At 17.5% G+C, this 10,345-nt stretch overlaps 2 protein-coding genes across 2 annotated transcripts; both read left to right on the top strand.

Moving 5' to 3' along the window:
- Window positions 1-586: 586 nt before the first annotated feature.
- On the top strand, window positions 587-2,578 carry PRSY57_0705600 (AAA family ATPase, putative; the record flags this gene model as incomplete). The annotated part of the gene is made up of 1 exon (XM_012906717.2): window positions 587-2,578. One exon carries the CDS (start codon window positions 587-589, stop codon window positions 2,576-2,578), a length of 1,992 nt encoding a protein of 663 aa, XP_012762171.2.
- A 2,422-nt stretch (window positions 2,579-5,000) lies between these two features.
- On the top strand, window positions 5,001-9,791 carry PRSY57_0705700 (hypothetical protein; the record flags this gene model as incomplete). Its single annotated transcript, XM_012906718.2, has 1 exon — window positions 5,001-9,791. One exon carries the CDS (start codon window positions 5,001-5,003, stop codon window positions 9,789-9,791), a length of 4,791 nt encoding a protein of 1,596 aa, XP_012762172.2.
- Between the last annotated feature and the right edge of the window lie 554 nt (window positions 9,792-10,345).

Consider the following 10,345-nt stretch of genomic DNA (forward strand, 5'->3'; position numbering starts at 1 on the left):
TGTAATATTTAAGTGAAAAAAAAAAAAAAAAAAAAAAAAAAAGTATATAATGAAAAATTATTATATATATATATATATATATTTATGTTTATATTTCTTTTATTTTTCATTATAAGTATAATATATTTATTATGTAGATTCTTATTATTTATTGTACCTCTTGAATAATTTTTGTATATAATAATAAGCAATATATAGGGGTTCTTCTTTATTTCCTTTTTTTTTATTTTATTATTTTTTCATTTTATTATTATTATTTTTTTTTTTTTTTGTGGATAAAACATTTTTATATTGAACAAAAAAAATAAGGAAATCTTGAGATAAACCTATTTGTTTATATATATATATATATATTTATTTATTTATTTATATGTATATATATTTATATTTATACCATGAAAGGTTAATTTTTTTTTTTTTTTTTTTTCCCAATCTACAAAAAAATATATAACACCTCACATTTGATAAGGCACTATATTAATATTGAGCCTAACCCAAAATTATTATATATATATATATATATATATATATTTTTATATATTTATATTTATATTTATATCTTTAAATTTTGTAAAAAAAGGGGAAAATGAATTTTCCTAATTTGAGCAAGAAAATAAATTCCACGGTTAGTAGTAATAAACCCTATTCGTTGTCAGATGAAAAGGGAGGTGAACATATCACTGGAAATTTTGATCCTACAGCTTTAGAAAGAGGTGCTAAAGCATTAAAAGAATTAGATCAGTCATCGAATTCGAGCAAAGCTTTTGAAGTTATAAAGTTACAAGAATTAACGAAACAAAAAGAATATGAAAAACAAATGGAAGAATTATCGTTACAACGTGCTCAGCATATGAGTAATCGTATGAGGATGGAAAATGAAGAAAAAAGGAAAACCATAAATTACCAGCAGGAGCAAGAACGTATTACTGCTGAATATAAAACAAAATTAGAAGCTGAATCATACCAAAAGAAACTTCTTGATCAACAGAAACAAAACGAAGAATGGTTACGTAATCAACATGAACAATATTTAAGACAAGAAAATATTAGAAAAAGAAATGAACTAGAATTAATGAATATTAAAATGAAACAAATTCAAGAAGAGAAACGATTAGAAAGAGAAAATATGAAAGCTAGGATTTTTGAAGAAAATAAAGGTTTAATAGAAAGAGAAAGAAAAAATTTAGATATACATTTAACAACATTAAGAACTAAAGCTGATGAAGATAGAAAAACGAAAATTGAAAGTATTAATAAATATTTTGAACAATTTAATAATTCTTTATTCCTATTCTTAAATGATAAACAAAAACTATATAGATTTGCATTAACCATTACATTAACATCTATAGGTATATATAGTACGAAACATACTACAAAATTTATTAGAACATATGCAGAAACAAAATTAGGAAAACCAAAATTAATTAGAGAAACATCTCTATGGCATATTAATAAATTCTTTGATATTTTTAATTTAAAAAAAAATTTTGTTCTTATCAAAAATTTTATTTATCCTTTTAAAAATAAAAATAATTTATATAACAATAATAAAATATTTGATCAAATTGTCTTAAATGAAGAATTGCAAGAAAAGTTACAATGGTCTATAAATAGTTTAAAAAATTCCAAAAAATATAATTTGTATTTAAAAAATATTCTTTTACATGGACCACCAGGTACAGGAAAAACATTATTTGCCAAAACTCTTTCTTATCATAGTAATTTCGATTATATAATTATTAACGGAGGTGATGTGAGTGCATTAGGTATTCATGCTTCGGTAGAATTAAATAAAATATTTGATTTTCTGAAAAGAAGAAAAAATAAAAAATGTATTATTTTTATTGATGAAGCAGAAGCTTTTTTACGAAAAGGAAGAAATGAATCATCAATTCATTTTTCCGAAAGCTTAAGAAATGCTTTAGCAACATTTCTTTATCATACAGGTACTGAATCTAAAAAATATTCCATAATACTAGCTACTAATTGTAAAGATATATTAGATCAAGCTGTTATTGATCGTATAGATGAACAGTATAATTTCCACAACCCCAATATTAAAGAGATACAAAAAATGCTTACTATGTATTTTAATAAATATGTATACCCTTTAAAAAAATATAATATTACTATTGATTCATCTATTGATAATGACTATCTACATAATCTTTCGAATCAATTATGTGGATTATCAGGAAGACAAATCTCTAAACTATGTCTTAATATACAAAGTTGTGTTTTTGGTAGTGACACCAAAGTTGTTACAAAGGAATTAATTGATTTAATAACTGCATGGTATTTAAGTAATTCAATTGAACAAACAAATAATCAAAACGTAAACGAAAAAAACAAACACTCATCAAATTATACATCTTCTGATGATAATTCAAATTTTAAACTCAAACATAATCCGAATATTCATAATAAAAAAAACCAACAACACCATAACAGTACTAATATTGACCAAGTACATAACAAAAAAAAAAATGACGAAAATTCAAAAAATATTAACCTCAATAATGCTTCAAACCATGATTCTATAAAGAAAAAGGTATTAATAAATGAACAACTGTGAAAATATATTAAACGATGTTCACCTTATCAACAAAAAAAAAAAAAAAAAAAAAATATATATATATATATATTATACATATGTAAATAAATATATATATGTCTGGACTTTTTATATATGTATACATTTTATATCTTATCCTATACACAAATTTTTATTTGTATACATTAGTTTTTTATATTTTATTAATATAATCCATTCACTTTGTTAAATTTTTAAATATTAAAAAAAAATATAGGAATTAAAAAAAAAAAAAAAAAAAAAAAAAAAAAAATAAAAATAAATAAATTAAAGAAATCAATATGTTAAATATTTATACACTTATGTGTATAAGTAGTACTAAATTAAAATAATATAAATATAAATAAATAAATAAATAAATATATATATATATATATATATATATATATAATTACCATTTTAAATATATACATTTTTTGAATTATTTTTGTCATAATGCCATACTTATTTTTTCATTTTTTCACTGTTCAATTCACCATGCAATTTTAATAAAAAGATAAATTTAATATTATAAAAAATATTTTAATAGTTTTTTTTTTTTTTTTTGTTTAAGTAAAAAAAAAGGACCAATATATATTTCGCAATAAAAAATATAAATATGTACATATATATATATATATATATATATATATGTATTTATATAATAATTATATATAATGAATCGTATTAATCTATAAAAACCTATAAAATTATACTAGTACAATATATATTTTAATATATTTATTTTATATATTCATCCTTAATATAAATATAGTAAATAAAAAATTAATAAAAAAAATAAAAGAATATTATAATATATTTTTATATAACATTTTAAATTAAAAACCAAAGTCGTAAAAATATTATATATATATATATATAATAATTATTAAATTAAAAGAATAAATATAAAAAAAAAAATTATATATATATAATTATATATATAATATATTTTTTATTTTGGGTGATATATTATAATATTAAAATAAAAAGTACTTATTTATGTATGTTGAAAAAAAAGGCATAATAATATAATACCTTTTTTTAAAAAAGGCTAACCCCACAACATCACATGTATATAATAAATATAATATATATATATATATATATAATATATTTTCTTTATTCTTTATTCTTATATCTTATTAGAAGAATTTCTTTTTTTTTTTTTTTAATAAATTATAATAAAATAACCATAAAATAAATAAATATAAATATATAAATATATATATATATATAATATATTCATAACCATCAAAAACAATTATATATATATAATATAATATATAATAAAATTACAAAAAATATATATTTTGTTATTATATATGTTGTAATTATATATAAATGCAACCAAAAATTGTTCAACCTAAAAAAAAATAGATATATATGTATTATAAAAAATATATATACATATAAATATATAGATACTGATATATTATTCTATATAAAACAATAATATAAGAACAATTTTATAATAAAGAAGAAAAAATATATAATATATATTATTATATATTTTGTTTGGTTTTTATCTTTTTAAAAAAATAAGATTTTACATTTTGGTATATTTATATATTCTTAAAAAAATATCCAGTATACATTTTAAATTTTTAGCTCATTTTTATTATTTTTAAAAAAGATATTATTTTTAAAACATAATTATAATATACAAATATATATTATATATAATATGTTTTTTTATACTAAATATTTTTCTTTGTTTTATATATATATATTTTCTTCAAATAAGTAAAAATAAAAATATATAATTAAAATAATACTTTTGAAAATGTTCATAATATGTTAATATATATTTTTCTATAGGTTTTTTTTTTTTTTTTTTTTTTTTTTTGAAAAATATAAAATTTTCATGAAAACTTATAGAATATAATTTAATTTTATTTTATTTAATTTAATAAAATTTTTTTTTTTTTTTTTTTTTCTAAATAAAATCAGATTATTATAGGATTAGATATAATATTACAATAATATATTATATATATGTAATATAATATATATATATATATAACATTTTAGAATGCAATTTCTAATAGATACGAATTTGCCTTATAATAATTCGTAAATATATTTTTATATATATTATAAAAAATATCATTATATAATAATTATAAGACCGTTTAGTTTTAGAATGCATAAAAGTATATATACATAGAAAAATTTAGATAATCTTTAAATATTTTATATATATATATATAGAACAAAGTATGGATATAATAAAGAAACACACGTATACATAATGAAAAAATAAAGTAGAATATATGTATACCTATTTAGATTAACATATATATGTTATATAATAGTTAGTATATATATATATATATATATATATATATATATACATTTATTTATATGCGGGCATATGAATTATATGTTGTTATAGACTTTTATATATTATATAGGAGAAAAAATGAATGAAGCATTAGAAATTATAGGGGAGGGTAATAAAATGATTGTGTTAAGAACACATGACAAATATGATATTGATGATGATAATAATAATGAGAAAAGCAATGAGAATTATGTTAACAATTTGAGATTGTTAAATAACGAATTTAATTTTCTTAATAATGGAAATGTAAAGATAGACAATATGGTTATATCCTATTCATATCTTTATATTCTGAAACATATACATCTTTATAGTTATATATTTATAAAAAGATCAGTTTTAAAAATTGTTAAGAAGAATGAAATGAAAGTATTAAATATTACACTACAAAATAATTGGATAAAAAAAATAAGATACAATAAATTTAGAATATTTGACAAATCATATTTAGCTGATAATAATTTTGTTATATTTAATAATGAATTTGTTGATCTTATAAGAAATACTATAGATTTTTATTATTTTAATAAAAACAAAAAAAAGTTATATACACATAAAATAAAAACATACATACAACATGCAGACAAACTTATAACAAATATTATTGAATATACAGATAAAGTAATTAACTATTTAAATGATAACTCAGATAAAATTATAGAACAAATTACATTTAATATACAAACATTCTTAAGATATATTACAAAGAAAAAAAATATACGTGGGATAAAAAAATATATTTTAAAATATATAAAAAGTATTAATTATAATGATATACAAAAATATGTAATTATATATTTTTATGATTATCTTAAGATATTGAAACAAAATAAACACAACAAGTATAACAAAATGTATAGGAATCATGAAAAATATATGTTTAACGATATATATAATAATGACAACAATAATAATAATAATAATAATAATAATAATAATAATAATAAAATTAATAATGATGATGATATAATATATGATAACAATTGTCAACAACAACAAACTAATGTAGGGTATGTAGAAGAAAATTTATTTTCTGTACCTTATTTTTTATTACAAAAAAATTACGACACAGGGAATAAACAACTTCAAATAAAATCGTTTGATAGTAATATAAATATTAATAATACTACAAATATACAATATAGTGATAATTTATCTAATCCTGCAAGTTTATATAATGATAATAATAGTATAGCTAATCCATCATATATAGATAATACAAGTGCACAAAACGTTCATAATGACATGATAAATAACAATATGTCTTATAATAATATAAAAGATAACTTTAAATATATAAGTGTCGAAATTAAATTAAAATGTGGTTTAACAGATTATCAAAACTTATATGATAGGTATAATATACAACAATTAATAAAAATAAAAAATAAAAACACAGAACATTTGTCTTTATATGTACCAAGTAATTTCTTTAATCTTGATTTCTGGGATATTTTCTGTAATTTAAATTATATCTTTTTATTCAATAGTAATAATATTAATATGTATATAAATAATAAAAAATATATGAACACATCCTTATGTTCATTCAAATATTTCAATAATTTTTTTTTTAATTATTCCTTATACTTTCCGACAAATGATTCAATTAATTTTTATTTCAATTATTTAAACCAATACAAAAAGGGAATTAGTAGAAAAAAAAAAAAAAAAAATGATAACAATTGTTATGATGAAAATTTTCATGATTATTTTATAAACGAATATAAAACAAGAATGAATACATATATTAATGATAACGTCGAATGTGCTAGCCAATTTAACAATTCGTATAATAATATGTATGAAAATTTTAATTACCTGACTTTTATGAACAATTCAGGTGAAATGGAAGAAAAGGATAAAAAAAAAAAAAGAAAGAAGAAAAATAAGAATAAAGATATTAAAAATAATATGATAGACACTAAAAATAATAATAATATAAATGTTTGTAATGGTAGCAATAATAATAGTAGTAGTAGTAGTAGTAGTAGTTGTAGTAGTAGTAGTAATAAATATAATTTTTATTATAATAACAATTGTAGTGATAACGCCTTTTTAAGGGCAAGTCAAATGAACACACTGGTGAATAAAAACAATATTGTATTACACAATAATTTACAAAAGAATAGTGTATGGAAATATAAAAGGAATCATTATAATATAATAAACTACTGTCAGAGAACATGTATAATTCCTGAAAATATTAATTATGCATATAAAAATTACATATTTAGTAATTACTTTTATTTAAAATATATTATATGTGGTACCAATTATGATATAAAAGAAATGTTGTTATGTATAAAAAATGGTGAATATCGTTATTGTTTTAACAAATTGATATATATTTTAGATATATATAAGAATATGTATTATGTACATATGAAAACGTTTTGTAAAAGTGCTATACAAAAATTAAGAAAACAATATGATGAATTAATGAATGAATATTATATTCCTGAAAAATTAAGATTCAATTCAAGAAAAGATAATATTTATTGGAACAATGAATTATGTAATATTAAATATTATTATGAGAAAGGAAAAAAATGTAATAACAACAATCCTGTTGATATAGATGGATCTTTTAGTAGACATGAATATGGTGTGAGAAAAACATCCATTTGTAAAAATAATAAAGAGTTTAATTTATTTTTTACAGAAATGGATTTCAAATATAATAACAAGTTTCAAAGAATAATGTCTGAATATTTAAATGAATATATAAATGTGAATGGATTAAAAGGACAGTTTATGAAATTTAAAAAATATTATAATATACTATATTATGATTTTTATAAAAAGTTAAAAAATAAATTTGAGAAGAAATATTATGCTTTGTTAAAAGGAGAATTAAAAATAAGAAAAGACTTTTTTAAAAAATTACATGAAAATTTTAGAGAAAAAGTATTACATAAATTAAATAGAGAATTATTTTATTTATATGATGAAAAATTAAAAAATAATTATTATTTTAATTATATTATGACAAATAAATTACATATGTGTGTTAGAACATATTTTTGTAATTGTCAATATTATATATCAAATGTGTTAAAAAAAGTAATAATACGATATCGAGAAAAAGGATATGAAGAACAAGTAAATTATCATTTCTTTTGTTTATTAGATATAATGAATTATATATATATGAAGAATAAAAATAAATGGACAAATCGATTAAAGTTATTGAATAATTCCTTTAATAATAAAGAACAATCAAAGAATATGATTGAATTAATTCAAAATATAATGTATCATAATTTAAAATTAACAAAAAAAAATCCTTTTGAAATAAATCAAAATTATAATGAAAACTTGGTTATTTTATCTTGTATTATTAGAAAAGAGAAATATTTATTTTATAAACTTTTATATTTTCAATGTTTTAGTTCAGGACAAGTTCAAATGATATCTGTCATGTTATATTTTATTAAAATGTTTGAGCAATTATTTAATTTTAGAAAAGAACAAAATGATGATATAGGGTATGATTATCATACAAAAAGATCAAGATATGAGGAATTAAATCAAGAAGGGTATGATAAAATATTTACCAAGTTTAAATATTATAATAAGAGTTTGGAAAATATATTTAATATTACAGAAAATATGTATATAAAAAATCACAAAAATTTATTACATTTTATTAATACACAAAAGATAAAAAGATTATCAGAGTATGTTTTTAATTCTACAAAAAAATCATCACCATATGTAAAAATTAAAAAGGAGAAGAATAAAAAAAAAAATATAAAATATGATGCCTTTACCTATTTACAAAATTGTCATTTCATATTAGGAAACGAATTATTATTGGATGCTGTACACATATGTAACAAAGCAACAAACAATAAATATAATTATTTAAAAACAGAGATGAAAGTAAATACAAGAAATGTATACTATCGTATTTATGAAACAAATCATCCATCTTTAAAAAAAAAAAAAAAAAAATTTACATATCCACATCAATCATATATAAAATCAAAATATAATACTAGACAAAAATTTATTGAACATATATTAAGTAAAGAAACCTTAATAACAACGGATCATTTCCATTATTTATCAAGTTCTCATTTTTTAAATCATTTAAATAGTAAAAATATTTCCTTATTAAAAGAAAACCAAAAACAAGTAAATATTAAAAAAGCCATGCTTGTATATAAAAACATGATTTATTTTGTGTGCAGGTTTTTAATAAGTAAAACATTTTGTGATAACAGTACCATATTTAATATATATATAAACCATAATAATACTAAGGAAGATATGAATACCTTGCAATATTTAAAAAATAATCGATTCAAGGTATTAACCATAAATAAAAATATAAATTCATCAAAAAATGATCTGAATGTATTACTACAACATGAACAAAATCATAATTTATTCGTTAATTCAACAAATATTCAAGATAAAAATCTAGAACAAGATCAATTTGATCATTACCATGATAATAATAGTAGTAATAGTAGTAATTATATAAATAGTTATAATCAACACGATACTGTTAATCATAATAATAATAATAATGATGATGATGATGATGCTACTATTAAAAAAATGAATAAAATGAACAAAAAAATATATATTTCTAGAGCTAAAGGAGGGTCATCGAAACAGCATTATCCTCTCATAAGAAAAATTGATTTAAAAAGAAAAAAATTACATTATACTAATCAAATGAATAGACATTTTAAAAAATTAATAACAAGTACATATATAACACAACAAGATAAAAAAATATTCTATCGTATTAGTTTAATTGATCTTTCTATCAAGTCTTTAAAAAAAGTGGATTACTGGAAAAATCAAATGGATAATATAATATCTATATACAACAAATTTTGTACAAACTAAGGATAAAAACTTAACAAGTATATTAAAGATTTATATGTATTATATATATTTTTGTTATTTTAATAATTTTTTTTTAATAAGTATAAATATATATATATATATATATATATATATATATAAATTAATGTTTGATTTATTTCTGATTTGTATTTGTGCAACAATATTAATATAATAGGGTTTGTTTTTTAAAATATATATATATATATATATATTTATGATATAATTTAACTTTTAATTTTTTAATTTTTTAATTTTAAAGTTATTATATATATATATATATATAAAGAATAATTTTCCTTTATATACAGAAAAATATATTCCCTTTAAAGAGCTTAAAAGAATTACGGGGTTTTTAGCTTCTTTTCTTTTCTAAATATAATAATAAATATTCATTTAACAAACAAACAAAAAATAAATGATACTTTGTTAGCATAATAAATTATATTTATATATTTAAAAAATAAAATAAATAGTCTTTTAAATTATTAATATATATTTTATAATTTTATTTATGAATATTATAAAAAAAAAAAAAAAAAAAAAAAAAAATATGT

The sequence above is a fragment of the Plasmodium reichenowi genome, chromosome 7 (assembly GCF_001601855.1).
Source record: "Plasmodium reichenowi strain SY57 chromosome 7, whole genome shotgun sequence".
NCBI lineage: Eukaryota > Apicomplexa > Aconoidasida > Haemosporida > Plasmodiidae > Plasmodium > Plasmodium reichenowi.